The 26,550-nt window shown below is 46.2% G+C and overlaps 1 protein-coding gene across 2 annotated transcripts in view; it reads right to left on the bottom strand.

Moving 5' to 3' along the window:
* Positions 1-8,842: 8,842 nt before the first annotated feature.
* LOC137350711 (pituitary adenylate cyclase-activating polypeptide type I receptor-like) overlaps positions 8,843-26,550 on the bottom strand; it is an 83,156-nt gene continuing 65,448 nt past the window's right edge. For both annotated transcript variants that reach the window (XM_068015631.1, XM_068015640.1), the window contains one exon: positions 8,843-11,454. In XM_068015631.1, coding sequence (XP_067871732.1) covers positions 11,263-11,454 — 192 coding nt within the window. In that variant the 3' untranslated portion in view covers positions 8,843-11,262. The remainder of the gene's footprint in view (positions 11,455-26,550) is intronic.

Below are 26,550 nucleotides of genomic sequence, written 5' to 3'. Positions count from 1 at the left end.
AATATGTTCAAGACAGAGGTTGATAGATTTTAAGAGTTACGGGGATCAGGCAGGAAGGTGGTGTCAAGATAGAAGAGCAGCCATGATCTTTTTAAATAGTGGAGCAGGCTCAAGGGGCTAAATAGCTTACTTCTACTCCTATTCCCTATGTTCTTATGAAAGATCATTTCTTTATAATTGAGCAATCCACTGAATAGGCAGTACAGCACACCACCAAGATGACAAAGAGGTGGGACCAGGGAAATCATGAATACTTAGGGAACATCAAACTTGGGTTTTAACAGCCTGTGGACTTTAAGGGAAAAGAAACATGAGAAGAGGGACAGAACCATATTCCATAGTTTTGAGGTCCTGGGAAGAAATGAGTTAGAGTTTCTTAGTTTGATTTTGAAAAGTGGGTAGTATTCACCACCCATTCCCACTTCCCCTGAGGATATTAAGTTGGGTTTTTACAAAAATCCAGCCACTTTTATGATCACTTTTTGATACCAGCCCAAAAACTACAGATATATTGAATTTAATTTCACACCTTCCCATGGTGGGATTTCGAGTTTGCAATCTTTAGTTTAGTCTCGGAACCTTACCAATAGGCTGCTGTACCGTCCATGGAGGATTGCAACCAAGTGTCAAGGGGTCACAAAACTGATTTGGATATTCTAGTCCAATCAGGATGTGCCCAGGAGTGAATGTCTACTCCTACGGAGGGCATCGGCATAAACTTTTGGCTAAAACCTGAGGATAGAAAATTGAGGGGTGATCTAATCGAGGCTTTTAAAACGATAAAATTATTTGATTTTCTCTGGCAGAGGAATCCAGAACGAAGGAGTGTAATCTTAAAATTAGAGCCAGGTCACTCAGGGTGGTAAAAATCTGGAAGCTGCTCCCCCCAAAAATCCGTGAATTCTGTGTCAATTGAAGCTTTAAAGACTGAGAGCGATAGGGTATCGAGGGGTATGGAGTAAAGGCAGGTGAATGGTGTTGAGATACAGATGAGCATTAACCTAGTTATATGGCAGAGCAGGCTCGAGAGCCTGAATGGCCTACTCCTGTTCCTATGCTCTAACAGTGAAGCATGCTCCACTTTCCCCACTTCATTCCCCAGAACCTGATCAAGCACTGCTTCCTTCTTCACTGGGCTGGAAACACACTGATCAAGAAGGTTCTCCTGTACACATTTCAGGAATTTCTGCCCTTCCTTACACTTTCCCTTGTTTCTCATCAGGAAGGTAATTGCCCAAAGACCCAGAGGGGACATGTTGTGATGTAAAAGTAGTAACTTTCAAAATGGAATTCGATAAATACTTGGAAAGGAAATAGTTGCAGGGCTATGGGGAAGGAGCAGTGGGGAGTGGGACAAATTGGCTAGCTCTTTCAAAGAGCTGGCACAGGCACAGAATAGCCTCATTCTGTACTGTACCATTCTATGATAGTTAATCCTTGTGGGGAAACACGAACAAAATGAAAGGCTGGTTTGGATTATAAGCAGCTGGCAGAGAATTGGCAAAAGGGGCGATATAGATTGATACTACAAGTGATAATATTGTTATGTGTTATGAATGGTGGTCCTGATTAGTCCTAAGAGATCAGGAGAACCTTAGGAGCAATGAAGACCATGGTTTGTTACTCAAGTCTGCTGTTGTGATAATATCAACTATTGGAAACTGCCTTGAGCAGTTATTTATTTGCTGTTTACAATGAGTGGGATATAATCGATGTGCATAGATGTACATATTAGAGTTTTTTATGGTGATGAAACTATGTGCAGATTTCATTAAATGTACCTCTGTGTTAATGTACTGGATGTTGCACATGATTGATACACAAGGGACTGCTGAACCCCTTCTTAGGCAGTCAACACATTAGCCTGGGGCTATTGAGAATCACAGTCAGGTTTTAATGCCACTGATCTGGATCCCCACATCTACACCAGGAGCTGAAATATCCACCCGTTAACCATGTTATCTCCCGGCTTTGGGGATTTCAAAAACAAACAACCTCGCAAAGTGAAAAAGGTCCATTCCCCAATTCTCCATCATTTTTTGGCTTCCAGGTCTACATCTGACCCTTGCGGTTTCTTCCTGACTCATTGACACTGATCTTGTCCCTCTTTAAGATTTATTTCCAAAATGTTTCAAACTCTCTGGACTGTTTTCTTTTTCTATTTTTCAGCTCACACACTGATGTTGAATCAGGTCCCAATATTACAGAAATAAAGCTTCCCAAATGCCAGTTTGAGCTTTATTCCTGTAATTTTGTCTCTACATTAGAAAAATATTTTCAAAAATTTAAATTACAATGAAAACATTTAAACAATCTCGCCTGCTCGACTTTCCCTTTTTTGACAGCTTAGCCCCATTCACCCGTTTTCTCAATATCACCTGAAAGTTTCTTGGAACAGAAAAAGGTTTGAAGGTCTAAAAAGCCTGTTTTTTCCTAACTAGTTCAATCCCAGCTAAGCAACGTCTCACCACATCCCTCAATCCCTCTACTCTGCAGAATCATGCCGAATTGTCTCTTCAACCCAATTATCTTGCCTGTTTCCTTGACCTTCCCTGGTAGTCATTCCACAAGTCTGTTACCATTTGGTTAAAAATGTTTCATTCTTTTTTACTTGTACATTTGAACCCTTTGTCAGACAGAATATTTTCCCTTCATCAAATTTATCAATCCCCTTGCTCATTGTGAAAATGTAATAAGATCGACTCAAAAGTCTCCTTTTTCTCAATTTAACAAAGTTCAATGTCGTAGGGTCAAATCACTGCTTGATTAGTGTTTTAAGTATCTTTTCCTCTTTGGATAAGTTCTCGAATGACTGCTAGATTGGCTGCTGTACTCCATTCCCCGGGGTGGGTAGGGGAGGAGAATATTGACAGGAATCGGCCTGGAATCACTGTGAGTTACATTGATAATAATCATATTGATGTATGCAACATACCATCCTGCCTACTTAGCATGAAGGAGGATAGTAGCAGAAGACTGCAATGGAGAAACATGAAGAATGGGTTTTGATAACACCTTGTCACGTCTCAGAAACCTTGCAAAGCCCTTCACATGCAAAGAATTATTTTGAAGCACCTACACAGATCACTGTGCATGTTTCTGGTTTCTATTATCATAGAAGGGTATTGAGACACTGGAAAAAGTATAAAAATGATTTACAAGAATTTACCAGAACTGAGAGGTTATAACTATTAAAAAAGATGAAACAATTTGGGGCTGTTTACAAAAGAGAAGGTTGAGCAATTACCTAATTGATGTCTTTATAATTATGAAGGGGCTTGTTTGCATAGACACAGAGGCACTGTTTAAACTTATGGGGGAGACATAAACCAGGAGCTGATAAATCCAATAAATTATCGGGAGAAACTTCTTTCCTCAAAGAGTGGTGAGAATGTGGAACCTGCTACCAAAGGAAGCAGTTGAGGCAAATGGTGGATGCATTTAAGGGGAAACTAGATAAGAGCATGAGGGAGAAAGGAATAGAAGCTGATAGGATTATATATAGTGTGGTAGAAGGAGACTAAACATCAGCATAGACCAGTTAAGCCAAATGGCTTCTTCAATGTCATTTTATGTCAGTATTTTGCACGCAGTCAGATCCTATAAAGAGCAATGAGATGAACAGCTAGTTCATTTGTTTTTACTGGGAATGTTTTTTCATTCTTTCATGGAATGTGGGTTTGTTGTCCATCCCTAATTTCCCTTGACAACTGAGTGCCTTGCTAGGCCACTTCAGAGGGCTGTTAACAGCCAACCACATTGCTGTGGGTCTGGAGTTACATGTAGGCCAGACCAGGTATGGACGGCAGATTTCCTTCCTTAAGGACATTAGTGCACCAAATGGATTTTTTAAGACAATCAATGACAGTTACATGGCACGATTACGGAGACTAGGCTTCAATTCCAGATTTTCATTAATCAATTGAATTTATTAATTGAATTTAAATTCCACCAGCTACCATGGTGGGATTTGAATTCATGTCCCAGGGCATTCGCATGGGTCTTTGGATTATTGGTTCAGTGACATTACTGCTATGCCACCATGACCAGATTACCACTGAGCAGAGTGCTAGGAGAACCCCCTGCCTTCCTCCACTAGTAACAGGTTAATATCTTGAACAAGTATTTCTGATATCTTGAACAACTATTACCCCTCCAACAGGGTATTCCCACAGAAGTGCACTCACCAAGGGAACGAACTCACAACTATCTGACTTAGTCCAGGTGACATTAGTGTTGCCAATCCTTCAGGACTGCCCTGGAGTCTCCAAAAAAGAGTACTTTCCAGGACACAGCTGCAAGCAACCCAGCAGAAATATCCTAGGAGTATTCACAGAGTCTTTTTTTCATTTCTTTGCACATTTCTGTATTTTAATTTGAAAGAAAAATAGCAGTTTGGGGAAAGGAAAAGGCTGTCTGAACCAATATTCATCCGACTTAGTCATGAAGGGGGGAATTTCATGCTTTCCCCTGCAGTGGATTTGGAGGCGGGAAGAGCATAAAATAGAGTGGGATAGTGGCAGGAGGGCTTCCTGCCTCCACCAAAATTTAGTCCGGGGCGAGAAGGCCTGTGAACGGCCTTCCTGCCCCATCACCAATTGAGGCTCTTAACCGGGCAATTAATCCTCAATTAAGGTCCCCAACCTTGCCGCAGCTGCAATCAGCTGAGCAACCTTGTTAAAAGGCACGTAGTGCCTGAACGAGGGACCAGGCCTTAGGAAGAGGGGCCCTCTGAGAGCCACCCCCTGCCCTTGCTGCCGACTGGGTCCAGCGCCACTCCTTGACCTTGGGTAGTTGCTCCACTGGTGCTGCGCAGTGGAAGAGCTGCCACCCTCCGATTGGCCGGCAGCTCTCTGAGAGTGGGTCATCCAGAAAAAGGGTCCTTGATCCTGTGGAAGGCCCGCCGCTGTCCACTTAAGTGTCGGATTGGCACTAGAGTTGGTGGGCCTCCCACTGAAGAGGCGACGCAGAGTTCTTGGCATTGCTTTTTCTGCACATCAATGCCCCCGTTGGCAGCATAAAATCCCGGCCGAAAAGTCTTTTCACTTTGCATTTGGTGCAGGAAGGTGATGGGCTATGAGGATGGGCGTGCTGGGAAGACCAATGATGGGAGAGTGGAGGCGGGGCAGCGGGAGGTGGAATGCCATGTAATGTAACCTCCAAGAATACATCCAATCAGAGTTGGCAATCTTAACTGACATGCTTATGTTACAGATCCCGTTATGGCTCATTCACATTAGGATGGGACGACTGCATGGATACAAAAGTCAGGAGGCTGTCAAAAATTCAGCCTATTTCAGAATCACAGAACTGTTACAGCACAGAAGGAGGCCATTCAGCCCATTATGTCTGTGCTGGCTCTCCGAAAGAGCAATTTACCTAGTGCCACTTACCCGCCTTCTCCCTGTAGCCCTGCACGTTCCTCCTTTTCAGATAACAATCCAATTCCCTCTTGAAGGCCTTGATTGAATCTGCCTCCACCACACACTCAGGTCGTGCATTCCAGATCCTAACCACCCGTTGTGTAAAAAAAGTTTTTCCGCATGTCGCCATTGCTTCTTTTGCCAATTACCTTAAATTTGTACTCTCCAGTTCTCGATCCTTCCACCAATGGGAACAGTGTTACGACCGACCGCTCCAGTCAAAGCCCCCAATCAAAATATACGATTGTGATTGTGGTGGGAGAAATGCACTGCTAATTCAATCCCGTCCCTCCACAGATCACCTAACATATAATTTTAAACTTTCCAAATTAAAGAAAGACCCAGCCAAATTGTACCATCTATTAATCCCCGAATGAGGCTAACCAAACCAGGTGCCTTTAAATCAACAAATTAACTGTTTAATTAGAAGAACCAAATTCTTAAACACTATGAAGATATAAACAACATTTAAAATAGAAAAAAATAGAGTCCTTGCAAATCTACAGTCCAATGTTGCCTGAAGTCCTCACAGCTGTCCAATGGGGGAAAAAAGGTTCTTCCACAGTAGAACAGTCCATAGTCTAATTCCAGCAGTAAGTGATGCTTTCCTTCTCCAGCGAATTTCAACAAGTAACAACTTGCAAACACCTTCAATAGAATCAATCTGACTTGAGTTTTTGAGGGATAAAATATTGTCTTACTTCCCTTCCTTCAGTTTAAATTATCAGAGATCTCCGTTTTGGCTTGACTTTTTTTTAGAAATTTGAGAGATAATAAACAGACTAAATTCTCTTCCTTCAGTTTAAATAGCTGGGAGCTCTTTTTTCAGGTGCTAACACCAGCTGTCTGTGTTCTCTGTTAGAACAGGCTGTCTTCAACTAAAAAAGCCGGTTCAAAATTGAATTGTAACAAATGTATCGCGTGATGCTCAGTCCAAGTGGCTGCATCCAAGGTAATGAGAATGCACCCTTTGAATTGTAGTCTCCGAATGGCTGTTGCCAGGTAACCAGGATGCATTCTTTGAAGCTGGTTGCTTCCCTCTCCATATGCTTGTAACCAACAGCAACCAAAATGCATTTTCTCTTTAACTCCTGAGCCTTGCTGGTTCTTAAAGCAGTACTGATCCTTTGCAAGCCTTAAAGGCAAACTGCATATTCCCCAGAGAAACAAAATTACAGGATCATGACAACTGTTATTCCGTATCTACTCTGTCCAGACCCCTCATGATTTTGAATACCTCTATCAAATCTCCCCTCAACCTTCTCCTCCAAGGAAACCAGTCCCAACATCTCCAATCCATCCACATAACTTAAGTTCCTCATCCCTGGAACCATTCTCGTGAATCTTTTCTGCACCCATCTAATGCCTTCACATCCTTCTTAAAGTGTAGCGCCCATAATTGGACACAATACTCCAGTTGAGGCCGAACCAGTGTTCAGTACAACTTCAACATAACTTCCTTGCTATTGTACTATTGCCCCTATTAATCTTTCTTTCTTTGGGCCTCCTTATCTTGAGAGTCAATGGATACGTGCCTGGAGGTGGTCAGTGGTTTGTGAAGCAGCGCCTGGAGTGGCTATAAAGGCCAATTCTAGAGTGACAGGCTTTTCCACAGGTGCTGCAGAGAAATTTATTTGTCGGGGCTGTTGCACAGTTGGCTCTCCCCTTGCGCCTCTGTCTTTTTTCCTGCCAACTACTAAGTCTCTTCGACTCGCCACATTTTAGCCCCGTCTTTATGGCTGCCCGCCAGCTCTGGCGAACGCTGGCAACTGACTCCCACGACTTGTGATCAATGTCACAGGATTTCATGTCGCGTTTGCAGACGTCTTTATAGCGGAGACATGGACGGCCGGTGGGTCTGATACCAGTGGCGAGCTCGCTGTACAATGTGTCTTTGGGGATCCTGCCATCTTCCATGCGGCTCACATGGCCAAGCCATCTCAAGCACCGCTGACTCAGTAGTGTGTACAAGCTGGGGATGTTGGCCGCCTCGAGGACTTCTGTGTTGGAGATACAGTCCTGCCACCTGATGCCAAGTATTCTCCGGAGGCAGCGAAGATGGAATGAATTGAGATGTCGCTCTTGGCTGACATACGTTGTCCAGGCCTCGCTGCCATAGAGCAAGGTACTGAGGACACAGGCCTGATACACTCGGACTTTTGTGTTCCGTGTCAGTGCGCCATTTTCCAACACTCTCTTGGCCAGTCTGGACATAGCAGTGGAAGCCTTTCCCATGCGCTTGTTGATTTCTGCATCGAGAGACAGGTTACTGGTGATAGTTGAGCCTAGGTAGGTGAACTCTTGAACCACTTCCAGAGCGTGGTCGCCAATATTGATGGATGGAGCATTTCTGACATCCTGCCCCATGATGTTCGTTTTCTTGAGGCTGATGGTTAGGCCAAATTCATTGCAGGCAGCCGCAAACCTGTCGATGAGACTCTGCAGGCACTCTTCAGTGTGAGATGTTAAAGCAGCATCGTCAGCAAAGAGGAGTTCCCTGATGAGGACTTTCCGTACTTTGGACTTCGCTCTTAAACGGGCAAGGTTGAACAACCTGCCCCCTGATCTTGTGTGGAGGAAAATTCGTTCTTCCGAGGACTTGAACGCATGTGAAAGCAGCAGGGAGAAGAAAATCCCAAAAAGTGTGGGTGCGAGAACACAGCCCTGTTTCACGCCACTCAGGATAGGAAAGGGCTATTAATGAAGCCTAGGATACTGTATGCTCTATTAACCACTCTCTCAACCTGTCCTGCCACCTTCAATGATTTATGTAAACATATACACCAAGGTCCCTCTGCTTCTGAACCCCCTTTAGAATTTCATTCTTTATTTTATATCGTCTCTCCATGTTCTTCCTGCCAAAATGAATCACTTCACTGCATTAAATGTCATCTGCCACTTGTCTGCCCATTCCACCAACCTGTCTATGTCCTTCTGAAGTTCTACACTATCCTCCTCACAGTTCACAATGCTTCCAAGTTTCGTATCTTCCATAAATTATGAAATTGTGCCCTGTACACCAAGGTCTAGGTCATTAATATATATCAGGAAAAGCAAGGATCCCAACACTGATCCCTGGGGAACTCCACTACAAACCTTCCTCCAGCCCGAAAAACATCTATTAACCATTACTCTCTGTTCCCTATCACTCAGCCAATTATGTATCCATGTTGCTACTGTCCCTTTTATTCCATGAGCTATAATCTTGCCCCCAAGTCTGTTGTGCAGCACTGTATCAAATGCTTATTGGAGCTGAAAACAATAGTGTCACAGGTAAGTTTATTTGGCATCTTCCTGTTCACAGATAAGTTTTAGAAATTTTAGAGTGATGTGTCCACAAGTATTTACAGCAATAACATAGCATAAGTCAACCATGTACACATGCAAACAAGAGTACTAAAAAAAACAGCATTCAGTGATTCAATATTTGCATTTTTATAAATGTTTACACCGTAGAAATGTGTTTATGGTCACAATTCCACGATCTTCTCTCTGCTGACACTGTTAACCACTGAGGCCTTGTCAAGGACCACGGTACTAATCAATCAATCCCTTGATGGCAACACTCCAGATTGCTGGAGCATGGGATGGGATGTCAGTTTACATCTGTCCGAGTTAAAAAAGGAGCTTGCATTTCATCACTATAGAATGTGTCAATGCCCTTGACAGCCAGTGAAGTACTATCAAAGTGTAGTCACTGTTTTAATACAGGGAACTACAGCAACCAATTTGCACACAGCAAGATCCCACGAACAGCAGGAAGATAAATGAGCACATTATCTGCTTTACATGCTTATTGAGGGATAAACATTGGCTGAGCCAGTGGTGAGAGTGCCACCTATTCTTCTTCAAATAGTGCCAGGGGACTTTTTACATACTCTTGATCGAGGCAGATGGTTTAAAATCTCATCTGAAAGACAGCACCTCCGAGAGTGCAGCACTCCCTTAGTACTGTCACTGAAATGTCAGCTTATTTATGATCTAAACTGCACCTAATTGTAACTGCTGCATTTATCACGTCTTTTCTATTCTTTCTAATTTAATTAAACACAGGTCTTTAATTAATTACAGGCCCTAAGCTCTGAAATGCCCTCCCTAACTTCCTGCCTCTCCGTTTGCTTTCCTCCTTGAAACCTGCCTTGCTGACCAAGCTTTTGGTGATCTGCCCTAATATCTCCTTATGTGGCTCGGGGTCCAATTTTGTTTAAAGATGCCTCTATGTAGCACCTTAAGATGTTTTATTACCTTAAAGACACTATATAAATTTAAGTTGTTTTTTTTGTTATCCTATTCCTTCACCTTGATTTGCCAATTTTAAAAAAGTTGCCTCGCCATGTTTAGTTGGGTGATGTCAGCCGAGAGAATAGTTGAGCTGGAACAATCGGGGGCAATTTTAACCTGACCTGCACGTTGGGAAATAAGCGATGCAATGCTGGATTTACAGCCCATCCCAATTTACTTCCTGGGCAGTAATAATGGACAGAGTGCAAAAACGTCGATCCCCTTCCCCTCGATCCCACAGGATTCCCACCTGCTCCCGGTGGGCACTGAGTGACTTCTGGTGGAAAATGTGCAGTCGGCCCTGCTCAATTGTCACACCTCCAATGGTACTTCACTCAGTCTGGGCTCACACCTGAGGAATGGCTCCTAGGGTCAGGTGAGGCTGAGAGGCTATTTCCGCTGGCCGGAGAGTCTCGAACTAGGGGACACAGTCTCAGTAGAAGGGTTCGGCCATTTAAGACCAAGAGAAGGAGAAATCTTTGGAATTCTCTACCCCAGAGGGCTGTGGATGTTCAGTCATTGAGTATATTCAAGGCTGAGATTGATAGATTTTTAGACTCAAGGGGAATCAAGGTATATTGGGATCAGGCAGGAAAGTGCAGTTAAGGTTAAAGGTCAGCTGTGGCACAGTATTTATGTAGAGCTTTTCACAACCTCACAAAGGCACAATCAACTCTTATTCAAATAGTGCCATAGGATCTTTTACACTCACTCAAGAGGGCAGATGTCTGTCTAACATCTCGTCTGAAAGACGGCACCTCTGACACTGCAGCATTCCCTCAGTACGGCATTGGAGTATCAGCCTAGATTTGGTGCTGAAGTCTCTGGAGTGGGACTTGACTTTCTGACTCAGACGCAACAGTCATAGTCATTTACAGCATAGAAGGAGGCCATTTGGCCCATCGAGTCCATGCCGGCTGTCTATTGAGAAATCCAGTCAGTCCCACTCCCCTGCTCAATCCCCATCGCCCTATTTCCTTCGTGTCCATCCAATTTCCTTTTGAAATCATTGATTGTTTCTGCTTCCACCACCCTCGTGGGCAGCAAGTTCCAGGTCATTACCACTCACTGCGTAAAAAAGTTCTTCCTCACATTCCCCCTGCATCTCTTGCCCAAAACCTTCAATCTGTGCCCCGTAATCCTTGTACCATCAGTTAATGGGAACAGATTTTCCTTGTCTAACTTATCTAAGTCTATCATAATCTTGTACCCCTCTATCAAATCTCCCCTCAATCTCCTTTGCTCGAGGGAGACAAGTGCTAAGCTGAACCAGTGGGAGGCATTTGGACAGGAATCAACTTTTGAAGATCTGGATCTATATATATAATATTCTTGAGCTTTGGAAGTTCCTTGCACACATCTCGTCAACATCCTTGCAGTGGAGAAGTGACCTCCCCGCACACCACAAGTTGGATGATCAGCAGCAACTTTGCGGAAATCAGGAACATTGAACAAAAACTAAAGCAAACTCACAAAAAGAAATGTAACTAGGACAGCTGATAATTTCACCTTCATTAATTATAAATAGCTCATTAAATGCAACGTGTGAGGCCCCTTTTCACGCAGGTTGAAGGCTGCTCCGGTGGTCTGACGACTTCCGTTTTGGACTAAACTTCTCAAGCAAGGACATTTGAGTGACATAGGTCATGGCGCTGCTCTCTGTTGATAGGTTCCGGTTGCGTCTTTCGTGGAAGCGCAAGTTTCTTTTTGAGTGCCACCATCTCAGACACCTCCTCAGCTCCGTGAGGACCTTAGGGAGAAGAAGACAGGTCAGAAATTTTCATTCAAAAACCATATAGAGTCTTACAGCACAGAAGGAGGCCATTCAGCCCATCGTGCCTGGACTGGCCCTTTGGAAGAGCTATCCACTTAGTGCCACTCTTTCCCCATAGCCCTACAATTTTTCCTCTTCAACTGTTTGTCCAATTCCCTTTTGCAAGTTACGACTAAGTTTGCTTCCACCATCCATTCGGGCAGTGCATTCCAGATCACTACAACTCACTGCATAAAAGTCATTCTCCTCGAATCCCTTTCTGGTTCTTTTGCCAATTACCTTAAATCTGCTTCTTCTGATTCTAAACTCTCCTTTATTCCCTCTATCAAGACACTTCACGATTTTGAACAGCTCTCCCCCTGCACCTTCTCTGCTGTGGAAAGTGGAGCCTGGACTCAACCATTACGCAACCATTAAGTACAAAGTAAGCAAGAACTGGCTCTTACTGACTTGGTTGGTTTATGGATTAAGTGGTACCATACATTTTCTTTCATTTGTGCCCCAACCCCTCAATTAATTTCCCTTTTTGTTGGGTACCAGCTCATGCTGGCAGATTCCTCCTCCTACTTCAGTTGCCCATGTATCATGTACAAACTCAGAAGGGCCGAACCAAGGCTACCCACATGGGGCAAATAAGCCATGGAGGTGGCTGACTCTCTTACTTAATGATGCCATCTTCACCTTCCACTTACTCAAATTTAAATACCAGTTTTAATTCATTGGCAAATGACTAATACTTTCCATACCTCAATAAAACCTCTCGGAACATCTGTAAAACCTAGCGCCAGCTGTAAACGTTCACTTTTCTCTTTGAACATATCCATCTCGATCATCATTTTGGCGAAAAGCCAGGTTCAGAGGAGCATCCATGACTGCACAAATACAATTTATTCTCGGACTGAGATATTTGGCTCCTACTTTAGAAAATTAATGTCGGCTTATGTTTCCCCCATCCCCCTACCCTGTCCGCGTGCTGGTTGAGAATATCTGGTCTACCAACGTCAAAGCAGCAGCAGCGCCACCAATAGCATGTGTACCGAGAGCGAATCAGAGTCCTTTTCAAGGGCAACAAGGAGCAAACAACAACAACTTACATTTATATTGTGTCTTTAACGTAAGGCAGTTCTCAGGAGCGTTATCAAAAAGCAAACTGACACCAAGTCACAGGAGCAGAAATTAGGACAGGTGACCAAAAACTTTATCGAAGAGGTACGTTTTAAGGCATAGCTTAAAGGAGGAGAGAGAGGCAGGGAGGCAGAGAGGTTTAGGAAGGGAATTCCAGAACTTGAGGCCTCAGAAGCTGAAGGCACGGCCGCTAATGATGGAACGAAGGAAATGAGGGGTGTGCAAGAGGCTAGAAGTGGAGGAGAGCAGATATCTCGGAAGGTTGTAGGGCTGGAGGTGTTTACAGCAGTAAGGAGGGAGCGAGGCCATGCAGGGATTTAAAAACAAGGGGGAGAAATCCAGAGATGGGATTTTAAAAGGGTTTTGAAGGAAGATAGGGAGATATAAGGTGGTTAATGGAGCGAGTTTTACAAAGCAGGGGATGCGATAACTGAAGGAACTTTTCACAAGAAAGACGAAACTTTGCTTGTTTCCTTTTGAGTTCAATTTGAGGCCAAATATCTAAGCTACAAAGAAAATGCCTGAACCCACTAAGCAACCAATAATTTTCAACAATTATTTTCACCCAATTTTGTACTATTGATTCTAGTGTTTTGATTAACAAATGAAGCACATCTGGAACAGGATTAGGAGCAGCTCAATGAAAAACAATTGCAGTGAAATTTAAATTGGCCACGAAACAGGCAGCTTGAAGATATATGTTATCCTGATTTATGCCATAACCAATTAAATAGGGCTCGAAAGAATCCTTGCCTTCCGTGATGTGTTCAACAGTGGGGCAGAAAGTATTACAAGTATAAACAACCATTCCGTAAACACCCAGAAAATGTCGTTACACAGCAGTACAATAACCTCCAAATGCAACGAAAACACAGTTAGACACTGGCCTCAGGGTGGTTTAGAATTAGGCCCAGATATTATGAGGCCAAACCCTGGGGATAGAGGATTGACTGAAAGGAAAGATGGGATTGGACTCTTCAGGCTTGAAGAGAAGTGACTGAGAAATGGCCTAAGTAGAGAATTATAAAATAATGTGCACAGAAAGAGGCCATTTGGCCCATTATGCCTGTGCTGGCCCTTTGGTATAACTATTAAATTAGGAGACCCACTTTCGTAAGACTAAAGGGATTGGGTCCATCAGACAAGTGGATTATAGGAACATAGGAGCAGGAGTGGGACATTCAGCCCATCGAGCCTGCTCCACCATTCAATTAGATCATGGCTGATCATCTACCTCAATGCCACTTTCCCACGCTATCCTCATATCCCTTAAGGTCATTAGTATCCAGATATCTATCACTGTCTTGAACATGCTCAATGATTGAGCTTCCATGGCCCTCTGGGGTAGAGAATCCCAAAGATTCAAACCTCCTGAGTGAAGAAATTCCTCCTCATCTCAGTCCTTAATGGTGTAACTCTTATTCTGAGACTATGTCCCCTGGTTCTAGACTCACCAGCCAGGGGAAACATCCTATCTACATCCACCCTGTCATGCCCTGTAAGAATTTTTTAAGTTTCAATGAGATCACCTCTCATTCTTCAAAACGCTGGAGAATACAGGCCTCAATCTCTCCTCATAAGACAATCCCACCATCCCAGGGATTAGTCTGGTAAACCTCCATTGCATTCCCTCTACGGCAAGTAGATCCTTCCTTAGATAAGGAGACCAAAACTGTACACAATACTCCAGGTGCGGTCTCACCAAGGCTCTATAGAATTGCATCAAGACATGTTTACTTCTGTACTCAAAACCCCTTGCAATGAAGGCCAACATACCACTTGCTTTCCCAATTGCTTGCTGCACCTGCATACTAGCTTTCAGTGACTCATGAACAAGGACACCCAAGTCCCTTTGGACACCAACACTTCCCAACCTCTCACCATCTAAGAAATATTCTGTGGTTTTGTTTTTTCTACCACAGTGGATCACTTCACACTTATTCACATTATAATTCATCTGCCATGTTCTTGCTCATTCACTTAGACTGTCCAAATCCCCTTGAAGCCTCCTTGCATTTTCCTCACAACTTACATTCGCACCTAGTTTTGTGTCATCATCAAATTTGGAAATATTACATTTGATTCCCACATCGAAATCATTTCTATAGATTGTGAACAGCTATGGCCCAAGCACTGATCCTTGCAGTACCCCACTAGTAACAGCCTGCCATCCTGAGAATGACCCATTTATTCCTACTGTCTGCTGTCTGTCTGTTAACCAATTCTCAGTCCATAGCAGTATATTATCCCAATCCCATGTGCTCTAATTTTGTACACTAACCTCTTGTGTGGGACCTTATCAAAAGCCTTCTGGAAATCCAAATACACCACATCCACTGGTTCTCCTTTATCTATGCTGCAAGTAACATTCTCAAGAAACTCCAACAGGTTTGTCAAACAATATTTCACTTTCATAAATCTATGTTGACTTTGTCCAATTTTATCATTATTTTCCCAGTGTCCAGTTGTCACATATAATAGATTTTAACATTTTCCCCACTACTGACGTCAAAGTTACAGGTCAGTAGTTCTCTGTTTTCTCCCTCGCTCCCTTCGTAAATAGTAGGGTTACATTTGCTACTTTCCAATCTGCAGGAACATTTCCAGAATCTATAGAATTTTGAAAGATAATCATTATCTCTATAGCCGCCTCCTTCAGTAATCTTGGACGTAGCTTATCTAGTCCAGGGGATTTATCAACATTCAATCCAGTTAACTTTTCAAGTAATACCTCTTTACTAATACTAATTTCTTTCAGTTCCTCAGTTTCACATGTCCCTTGGTTGCCAAGTATTTCTGGGAGATTTTCTGTATCTTCTTCTGTGATAGACAGATTTTTAATTAGTAAAGGGTTGAAGGGTTATGGAGAATGGGCAGGAAAGTGGAGTTGAGGCCGAGATGAGATCAGTCATGATCATATTGAATGGCGGAGCAGGTTCGAGGGGCTGAATTGCTGACTCCTGCTCCTAGTTCTCATTTCCCGGCGGAGAAGCAGGAGAAGGTAGCGACTCTTCGGTGGGTAAGTGAAGGCAACAGGAGCTGTGTTTTAAAAGTTGTTCTTACTGTTTTCCTTGTGTTCAAGTTACTTTTGGCGCGGGAGGAACCGGAAGCTGGACGGCAGCAAGGACTCCTGGGTAGGTATTTTCTTTAAAGGTGCGGAGCAGAGTTAACCCGAGAAACTACAAATGTAGTGTCTCCCACCCATCCTCCTCCTCTAACATAATAATAAGACCCTTTTTACCCTCCTCCTCTAGCCAAAAAGGACTGAACAGGTAAGCTATTTCACTGTTTTTGTTAATATCTATATTTGTACTTAATTAAGGGATAATTGAGTAAAAGAAATGGCAGCCAGGGGAGTGCAGTGCTCCTCCTGCAGTATGTTCGAGGTGAGGGGAACCTCCGGTGACCCTGCCGACTTCACCTGCTGGAAGTGCATCCGTCTCCAGCTCCTATCAGACCGTGTTAGGGAACTGGAGCTGGAGCTGGATGAACTGAGGATCATTCGGGAAGCTGAGGGGGTGATAGATAGAAGCTACAGGGATGTCGTTACTCCACAAAACAAAGGCAGCTGGGTAACAGTTAGAGGTGGGAAGAGGTCAGTGCAGGGATCTCCTGTGGTCGTTCCCCTCAGCAACAAGTATACAGTTTTAGATACTGTTGGGGGGGACGGCCTATCGGGGGCAGGCTGCAGTGAACGGGCCTCTGGCACGGGGTCCTGCACTGTGGCTCAGAAGGGAGGGAGGGAGAATGGGAGAGCACTAGTCATCGGGGACTCGATGGTGAGGAGTACCGACAGGCGGTTCTGTGGGCGCAAGCGAGACGCACGGATGGTTTGTTGCCTACCTGGTGCCAGGGTCCGTGATGTTTGTGATCGCGTCTTCAGGATCCTTAAAGGGGAGGGGGAGCAGCCAGAGGTCGTGGTGCACATTGGCACCAACGACGTAGGAAGGAAGGGTGGCACAGATGTTAGAAGTGAGTTTAGGGAGTTAGGCTGGAAGCTGAAAGCTCGGACGGACAGAGTTGTTATCTCTGGTTTGTTGCCGGCGCCACGTGATAGTGAGGCTAGGAATAGGGAGAGAGCACAGCTGAACACGTGGCTGCAGGAATGGTGTAGAAGAGAGGGCTTCCAGTTCTTGGATAATTGGACTGCATTCTGGGGAAGATGGGACCTGTTCAAACAGGACGGGCTGCATCTGAACCAGAGGGGCACCAATATCCTGGGAGGGAGGTTTGCTAGTACTGTTCGGGAGGGTTTAAACTAGTTTGGGAGGGGGATGGGAACCGGACTTGTAGTCCAGGGACCAGTGGGTCCACTCAGAAAGACAAAGAGTGTAGTGAGGTATTGGGGAAGGTAGCACTGTCGCAGAGGACAGATGGGCACGGAGAAGGGTTAAAGTGCGTATACTTCAACGCAAGAAGCATCAGGAATAAGGTGAGTGAATTGAAGGCGTGGATGGGCACTTGGGACTACGATGTTGTGGCCATCACTGAAACGTGGATAGGTGAGGGGGAGGAATGGTTCTTGGAGGTACCTGGTTATAGATGTTTTCATAAGATTAGGAATGGTGGTAAAAGAGGTGGGGGGGTGGCATTGTTAGTTAGAAATAGTGTAACAACTGCTGAAAGAATTTTCGAGGAGGATCTGCCGACTGAGGCACTGTGGGTTGAGGTCAGGAACAGGAAAGGAGCAGTCACCTTGATGGGAGTTTTCTATCGGCCCCCCAATAGCAGCAGGGAGGTGGAAGAGCAGATTGGGAAACAGATTTTGGAAAGGAGCAGAAGTCACAGGGTAGTAATTATGGGGGATTTCAACTTCCCAAATATTGATTGGCAACTCTTTAGATCGAATAGTTTGGATGGGGTAGTGTTTGTGCAGTATGTCCAGGAAGCTTTTCTGACTCAGTATGTAGACTGCCCGACCAGAGGGGAGGCAATATTGGATTTGGTACTAGGTAATGAACCAGGGCAAGTGATAGAGCTGTTGGTGGGCGAGCACTTTGGAGATAGTGATCACAATTCTGTAGCATTCACTGTGGTAATGGAGAGGGATAGGTATGTGCAACAGGGCAAGGTTTACAATTGGGGGAAGGGTAGATATGATGCTGTCAGGCAGGAACTGAGGAGCATAAGTTGGGAGCATATGCTGGCAGGGAAGGGCACGGTCGAAATGTGGAACTTTTTCAAGGAGCAGATAGTAGGGGCCATTGATAAGCATGTCCCTGTCAGACAGGGAAGGGATGGTCATGTGAGGGAACCGTGGTTGACAAGAGAGGTTGAGAGTCTTGTTAGGAAGAAGAAGGATGCGTATATAAGGTTGAGGAAAAAGGGCACAGGCATAGCTCTGGAGGGATACAAGATGGCCAGGAAGGATCTGAAGAAAGGGATTAGGAGAGCTAAGAGAGGGCATGAAAAATGCTTGGCGGGTAGGATAAAAGAAAACCCCAAGGCCTTTTACGCGTATGTCAGAAATATGAGGATGACTAGGGGGACCGTAGGTCCGGTCAAGGACAATAGCGGGAGACTGTGTGTTGAGCCGGAAGAGATAAGTGAGGTATTGAATGAGTACTTCTCTTCGGTATTTACGAATGAGAAGGGGTGTATTACTGAAGAGGACGGTGTGAAACAGACTGGTAAGCTCGAGGAAGTGCTCGTTAGGAGGGAAGATGTGTTGGGGTTTTTGAATAACTTGAAGATAGACAAGTCTCCCGGGCCTGACGGGGTATATCCAAGGATGTTATGGGAAGCAAGGGATGAAATTGCAGAGCCGCTGGCAATGATCTTTTCATCTTCTCTGTTGACGGGGGTGGTACCAGGTGATTGGAGGGTGGCAAATGTTGTGCCCCTGTTCAAGAAAGGGAATAGGAACAACCCTGGGAATTACAGGCCAGTTAGTCTTACTTCGGTGGTAGGCAAGTTGATGGAAAAGGTGCTGAGGGATAGGATTTCTGAGCATCTGGAAAGACACTGCTTGATTCGGGACAGTCAGCACGGTTTTGTGAGGGGTAGGTCTTGCCTCACAAGCCTGATTGAATTCTTTGAGCAGGTGACCAAGCAAGTGGATGAGGGTAAACCAGTGGATGTGGTGTACATGGATTTTAGTAAGGCATTTGATAAGGTCCCCCATGGTAGACTTATGGAGAAAGTCAGGAGGCATGGGATAGTGGGGAATGTGGCCAGTTGGATTAAGAATTGGCTAACTGATAGAAGGCAGAGAGTGGTCTTAGATGGTAAATACTCAGCCTGGAGCCCAGTTACCAGTGGCGTGCCACAGGGATCAGTTCTGGGTCCTCTCCTGTTTGTGATTTTTATTAACGACTTGGATGAGGAAGTCGAAGGGTGGGTCAGTAAATTTGCAGATGATACAAAGGTTGGTGGAGTTGTGGATACCGAGGAGGGCTATTGTCGTCTGCAAAGGGACTTGGATAGGTTGCAGTGCTGGGCTGAAAAGTGGCAGATGGAGTTTAACCCTGAAAAGTGTGAGGTCGTCCATTTTGGAAGGACAAACACGAATGCAAAATACTGGGTTAACGGTAGGGTTCTTGGGCATGTGGAGGAGCAGAGAGACCTTGGGGTCTATGTGCATAGATCGTTGAAAGTTGCAACTCAAGTGGATAGGGCTGTGAAGAAGGCATATGGGGTGTTAGCGTTCATTAGCAGAGGGATTGAATTTAAGAGCCGTGAGGTGATGATGCAGCTGTACAGGACCTTGGTAAGGCCTCATTTGGAGTACTGTGTGCAGTTCTGGTCGCCTCATTTTAGGAAGGATGTGGAAGCCTTGGAGAGGGTGCAGAGGAGATTTACCAGGATGTTGCCTGGAATGGAGAATAAGTCTTACGAGGAAAGGCTGAACATTCTAGGCCTCTTCTCATTAGAACGGAGAAGGATGAGGGGTGACATGATAGAGGTTTATAAGATGATCAGGGGAATAGATAGGGTAGACAGTCAGAAACTTTTTCCCCGGGTGGAGCAAAGCGTTACAAGGGGTCATAAATTTAAAGTGAAGGGTGGGAGATATAAGGGGGATGTCAGGGGAAGGTTCTTTACCCAGAGAGTGGTCGGGACATGGAATGCCTTGCCTGGGGAAGTTGTTGAGTCAGAAACTTTAGGGACTTTCAAACGGCTTTTAGATAGGTATATGGATAAAGGAGAATGATGGGGTATAGATTAAATTGTCCTTGACAGAGGACAAAGGATCGGCACAAAGGGCGGCACAGTGGCGCAGTGGTTAGCACCGCAGCCTCACAGCTCCAGGGACCCGGGTTCGATTCCGGGTACTGCCTGTGTGGAGTTTGCAAGTCTCCCTGTGTCTGCGTGGGTTTTCTCCGGGTGCTCCGGTTTCCTCCCACAAGCCAAAAGACTTGCAGGTTGATAGGTAAATTGGCCATTATAAATTGTCACTAGTATAGGTAGGTGGTAGGGAAATATAGGGACAGGTGGCGATGTTTGGTAGGAATATGGGATTAGTGTAGGATTAGTATAAATGGGTGGTTGATGGTCGGCACAGACTCGGTGGGCCGAAGGGCCTGTTTCAGTGCTGTATCTCTAATCTAAAAAAAAATCGTGGGCCGAAGGGCCTGTTCTGTGCTGTATTTTTCTATGTTCTATGTTCTATGTTCTTATAAGACAGACACAAAGTAATGGTTTAGTTTCTCTGCCATTTCCCTATTCTCCATTATAAATTCTCCTGTCTCCACCTGTAATGACCCACATTTGTCCCAGCTAATCTTTTCCATTTCACATACCTAAAGTAGCTTTTATGTTTCTAGCTAGCTTGTATCCATATTCTCTTTCCCCTTTCTTTATCAGTTTCTTGGTCCTCCTTGGTCATCACGACTGTGCAAAGCTTGAGATTAAGCACCCAGAATGTCCTTCCCTTATTCCACACTTTCTCAGGCTCTTTATATGAACCACTTTATTTCTATATTGTATTTTTATCTGAGGGAACAGGCAGGCTGAGCTGAGGCCCATCACTAAGGCACAGATGCAAGTGCATCGACATGACATACAGGTTGGGGACCCCTTACTCCCAGGGATGAAAAGGTCAGCTGTAAAAGGATCAGGTTCCCATGATAGCTGAGGGATGAAGAGAGTCAGAGACACACAGAGAGAAACAGAGAAACATGGGGAAAAAGAGATATACAGAGAGAAAGAGAGAGAGAGAGAGAGAGAGAGATACACAGCGGTGGATTTTGTGCTGGAACTGGGGCTCCCGGTGCCAGGCCAAAAAGGTGGCGGAGAGCCCACCTCAACCTTTTCACACCCTCCCCCCCGCCCCCACCCAGAGCGATCCTCCAGTCATTTAACAACATGGGCCAGGATCAGGAACCCGCCTCCAAGAGCTGCCAGCCAATCAGAGAGCCAGCAGCCCAGCCATATCGGCAACGCCACCAGGAGCGATGGCCACTGCCGGAACTGCAGAAGCCTCGGACCCAGGCCCAGTGCTGGAATCCCAGACCTCAGGTAAGTGAGGCGGAGTCACCAGGACCATTCCGGAAGGCCCCAGTGAGGTGGGGCTGGTGGGTGGTTGTGCAGTTTGGGGGGGTGGGGGGCAGTGCGGGAGGACAAGGTGGTTCCCAGTGGGGGACTACGTGGGCCACAAATTGCCCACGAAAGAGGGAACCCCACCAAGCCTGCAGGGAGGGTGCTTCGTGTTCCAAAGCATCCTCCCCATAATGGAGGTATCCCCCCCTCCCACCGCTGGTAAGATTCCAGTGGCGGTGGGAAAGGTTCCAAACATGCCACTTAAGTGCCTCAATTGGCCTCTGGGCAGAAAGACTGTCATCAGCTTATCCCACCCCCGGGAAGAGCGTTTGGAAACGAGGAGGTGATGGGCCCTCCGAGCCACCACACTTCACCCACACCATTACGATGCTCCAGGCCCCCCCACATCCAACCCCGTCTCAGGGGTCCACACAAAATCCCAGCCACACAGAAAGAAAAAAAGACATGTAGAGAGAAAGAGAGACAAGCAGAGAGTAGGAGTAACACACAGACAGAAGGAGAGAGACACGCAGAGAGAAGGAGAGACACGCAGAGAGAAGGAGAGACAGAGAGAAGGAGAGACACACAGAGAGAAGGAGAGACACACACACACAGAGAAGGAGAGACACACACACAGAGAAGGAGAGACACACACACAGAGAAGGAGAGACACACAGAGAGAAGGAGAGACACAGAGAGAGAAGGAGAGACACAGAGAGAGAAGGAGAGACACAGAGAGAAGGAGAAACACAGAGAGAAGGAGAGACACAGAGAGAAGGAGAAACACAGAGAGAAGAAGAAACACAGAGAGAAGAAGAAACACAGAGAGAAGGAGACAGACAGAGAGAAGGAGAAACACACAGAGAAGGAGACTGACAGAGAAGGAGAAACACACAGAGAAGGAGACACACAGAGAGAAGGAGAAACACACAGAGAGAAGGAGAAACACACAGAGAGGAGAGACACACAGAGAGAAGGAGAGACACAGAGAAGGAGAGACACACAGAGAGAAGGAGAGACACACAGAGAGAAGGAGAGACACACAGAGAAGGAGACACAGAGAGAGAAGGACACCAGTGGCACTGTGCTGTGAGGGCAGTCATTGCTGCCAGAGGAACCTTTGTGGGCCATAAAGGAGGGCCAGCTCCCAGAACCCACTGGGAGGCAGCCAGGTTTCACTGGGCAGATCCCCCCATCGCGATGGCGGGCCCTTCCAATGTGGGTAAAGCCCGCGGAGTTAGGAAGTGGCCCTTAATTCGCCACTTAAGTAGTTCAATTAACCTCCCAGCGGGCAGCTGATCCACCATATTTCCCGCTACTGAAAATATGGAGGTAATATTAGAGAGGAAAACCAAAGTGCACAGAGAATTGGGAGAAACAGATTACACGAGAGTAGGAAATAGTAGGGTGGGGTCAGAGTCAGAAGGAATGTAATAAGGTCGAAATTATGTTTACTGTGCGTGTATGTGAATGTATGGAGTGTGGTATAGAGGGTTGGTGAGCTGCAGGCACAGATAGCCACGTGGAAATTTTTCTTTTATTCATTCATGGGATGTGGGCGTCGCTGGCTAAGCCAGCATTTATTGCCCATCCCTAATTGCCCTTGAGAAGGTGGTGGTGAGCTGCCTTCTTGAACCGCTGCAGTCCATGTGAGGTAGGTATACCCACAGTGCTTTTAGGATGGGAGTTTCAGGATTTTGACCCAGCAACTGTGAAGGAACGGCGATATAGTTCCAAGTCAGGATGGTGTGTGACTTGGACGGGAACTTGCAGGTGGTGGTGTTCTCATGCATCTGCTGCTCTTGTCCTTCGAGGTGGTAGAAGTCGTGGGTTTGGAAGGTGCTGTCTAAGGAGACTTGGTGCGTTGCTGCAGTGCATCTTGTAGATGTTACACACTGCTGCCACTGTGCCTTGGTGGTAGAGGGAGTGAATGTTTGTGCATGGTGTGCCAATCAAGCGGGCTGCTTTGTTCTGGATGGTGTCGAACTTCTTGAGTGTTGTTGGAGCTGCACCCATCCAGGCAAGTGGAGAGTATTCCATCACACTCCTGACTTGTGCCTTGTAGATGGTGGACAGGCTTTGGGGAGTCAGGAGGGGAGTTACTCGCCTCAGGATTCCGAGCCTCTGACCTGCTCTTGGAGCCACGGTATTTATATGGCTACTCCAGTTCAGTTTCTGGTCAATGGTGGGCACTAGGATGTTGATAGTGGGGGATTCAGTGATCGTAATGCCATTGAATGTCATGGGGAGATGGTTAGATTCTCTCTTGTTGGAGATGGTCATTGCCTGGCACTTGTGTGGCGCAAATGTTACTTGCCATTTATCAGCCCAAGCCTGGATATTGTCCAGGTCTTGCTGCAATTCTACACGGACTGCTTCAGTATTTGAGGAGTCGCGAATGGTGCTGAACATTATGCAATCATCAGCGAACATCCCCACTTCAGACCTTATGATTGAAGGAAGGTCATTGATGAAGCAGCTGAAGATGGTTGGGTCTAGGACACTACCCTGAGGAACTCCTGCAGTGATGTCCTGGAGCTTAGATGATTGACCTCCAACAACCACAACCATCTTCCTTTGCGCTAGATATGACTCCAGCCAGCGGAGGGTTTTCCCCTGATTCCCATTGACTCCAGTTTTGCTAGGGCTCCTTGATGCCATACTCAGTCAAATGCTGCCTTGATGTCAAGGGCAGTCAGTCTCACCTCACCTCTTGAGTTCAGCTCTTTTGTCCATGTTTGAACCAAGGCTGTAATGAGGCCAGGCTGAGTGGACCTGGTGGAACCCAAACTGAGCATCACTGAGCAGGTTATTGCGAAGCAAGTGCTGCTTGATGGCACTATTGATGACACCTTCCATCACTTTACTGATTTTTGAGAGTAGACTGATGGGGCGTTAATTGGCTGGGTTGGATTTGTCCTGCTTTTTGTGTACAGGACAGACCTGAGCAATTTTCCACATTGCCGGGTAGATGTCAGTGTTGTAGTTATACTGGAACAGCTTGGCTAGGGGTGCGGCAAGTTCTGGAGCACAGGTCTTCAGTACTATTGCCAGAATATTGTCAGGACCCATAGCCTTTGCAGTATCCAGTGCCTTCAGTCGTTTCTTGATATCACGCGGAGTGAATTGAATTGGCTGAAGTCTGGCATCTGTAATGCTGGGGACTTCAGGAGGGGGCCAAGATGGATCACCAACTCGGCACTTCTGGCTGAAGATTGTTGCAAATGCTTCAGCCTTATCTTTCGCACTGATGTGCTGGGCTCCCCCATCATTGAGGATGGGGATATTTGTGGAGCCACCTCCTCCAGTTAGTTGTTTAATTGTCCACCACCATTCACGACTGGATGTGGCAGGACTGCAGAGCTTAGATTTGATCCGTTGGTGATGGAATCGCTTAGCTCTGTCTATCACATGCTGCTTGTGCTGTTTGGCACACAGATAGTCCCGTGTTGTAGCTTCACCAGGTTGACACCTCATTTTGCTCCTGGCATGCCCTCCTGCACTCTTCATTGAATCAGGGTTGGTCTCCTGGCTTGTTGGTAATGGTAGAGTGGGGGATATGCCGGGCCATGAGGTTACAGATTGTGGTTGAGTACAATTCTGCTGCTGCTGCTGATGGCCCACAGCATCTCATGGATGCCCAGTTTTGCATTGCTAGATCTGTTCGAAATCTATCCCATTTAGCACGGTGGTAGTGCCACACAACACGATGGATGGTATCTTCAATGTGAAGGCGGGATTTCGTCTCCACAAGGACTGTGCGGTGGTCACACCGACCAATACACTCATGGACAGATGCGTCTGCGGCAGGCAGATTGGTGAGGACAAGGTCAAGTATGTTTTTCCCTCTTGTTGGTTCCCCCACCACCTGCCACAGACCTAGTCTAGTAGCTATGTCCTTTAGTACTCGGCCAGCTCGGTCAGTAGTGGTGCTACCGAGCCATTCTTGGTAATGGACATTGAAGTCCCCCACTCAGAGTACATTTTGTGCTCTTGCCAACCTCAGTGCTTCCTCCAAGTACTGTTCAACAGCAGCTGAGGGAGGACGGTAGGTGGTAATCAGTAGGGGGTTATCTTGCCCATGTTTGACCTGATGCCATGAGACTTTATGGGGTCCGGAGTCGATGTTGAAGACTCCCAGGGCAACTCCCTCCCTACTGTAGTCCACTGTCCCACCACTGCTGGGTCTGTCCTGCCAGTGGGACAGGACATACCCAGGGATAGTGATTGCAGTGTCTGGAACATTGTCTGCAAGGTATGATTCCGTGAGTATGACTATGTCAGGCTGTTGCTTGACTAGTCTGTGGGACAGCTCTCCCAACTTTTGCACAAGCCCCCAGATGTTAGTAAGGAGGACTTTGCAGGGTCGACAGGGCTGGGTTTGCCATTGTCGTTTCCGGTGCCTAGGTCAATGCCGGGTGGCCCATCCGGTTTCATTTCTGAAGCTGGATTTTGTCCCTGCAGCGGGGGTCCCAAAACCAGGTTGGGAAGCCAGGGCCGAGCCAGCCTCAGCCATTTTCGGAAGTCCAAATGGAATTCAATGGCAATCAGACAGTTAACTGCCTTCCGCCGGGCAGAGGGCCTGTCTCCAAGAGCTGCCGGCCACTGGGAATGCAGCAGGTCTGCATGGAGGAGGCTCCGGAATCGAGGTGAGTTTGTGGGGCTGATCGGGGCAAGTGAGGCAGACCCCAGCAGGAGATGGGGATGTCGTCCTGAGGGTAGGGAGGTCTTTCCGAAATGGGGGTCCCTCTGTGAGCCACAGGGTGCCCCAATAGAAGGACACATGTAGCCCCCTCCCACCCCTCCGCCAAGCCTGCAGGAAGGCCACCGGCTTTTACTGGGCGCCTTCCCCAAGTAGCAGAGGGCACCCCTGCTGCTGGTAAAATACTAGCAGCGGCAGGAAGCGGCCTTTAAGTGACCCTTAATTAGCCATTTAAGGGCCTCAACAAGTCTGAGTGAGAAAGCCATCCTTGACCTTTCCTGCCCTGGTAAAATTCCATGGCATTGTGAAGGCACTCAACCCCCTCCCTCCCACCACCCACGCGTTTCCCCCCCCCCCCCCCCCCCTACAGCTTTCCCTCACCATTTTAAGCACCAATGCACCTCCCAGCTTGTCCTGAGTAGGCTAGTATTATCTCGCCATGATGTCATGGGGATAACAGAGACCAGGCTCCAAAAAATACAGGACTTGGTACTAAATATTCCTGGATACAAGGTGTTCAGGAAAGATAAGGAAGGAAAGAAAGGAGGAGGGGTAGCAGTATTGATTAAGAAGAATATTACATTAATGGAGAGGGAGAGGATGTCCTAGAGGGCTCAAGGACTGAATCTATTTGGCTGCAGCTAAGGAACAATCGAGGCGCCATTACATTACTGTGTGTATTCTATAGGCTACCAACTAGTGGGAAAGATATAGAGGAACACATTTGCAAGGAAATTACAGAGAGGTGCAAGAATTATCAAGTA

This window comes from Heterodontus francisci, chromosome 2 (genome assembly GCF_036365525.1).
Source record: "Heterodontus francisci isolate sHetFra1 chromosome 2, sHetFra1.hap1, whole genome shotgun sequence".
Lineage (NCBI taxonomy): Eukaryota > Metazoa > Chordata > Chondrichthyes > Heterodontiformes > Heterodontidae > Heterodontus > Heterodontus francisci.
This window is presented reverse-complemented; position numbering and strand designations above follow the sequence as displayed.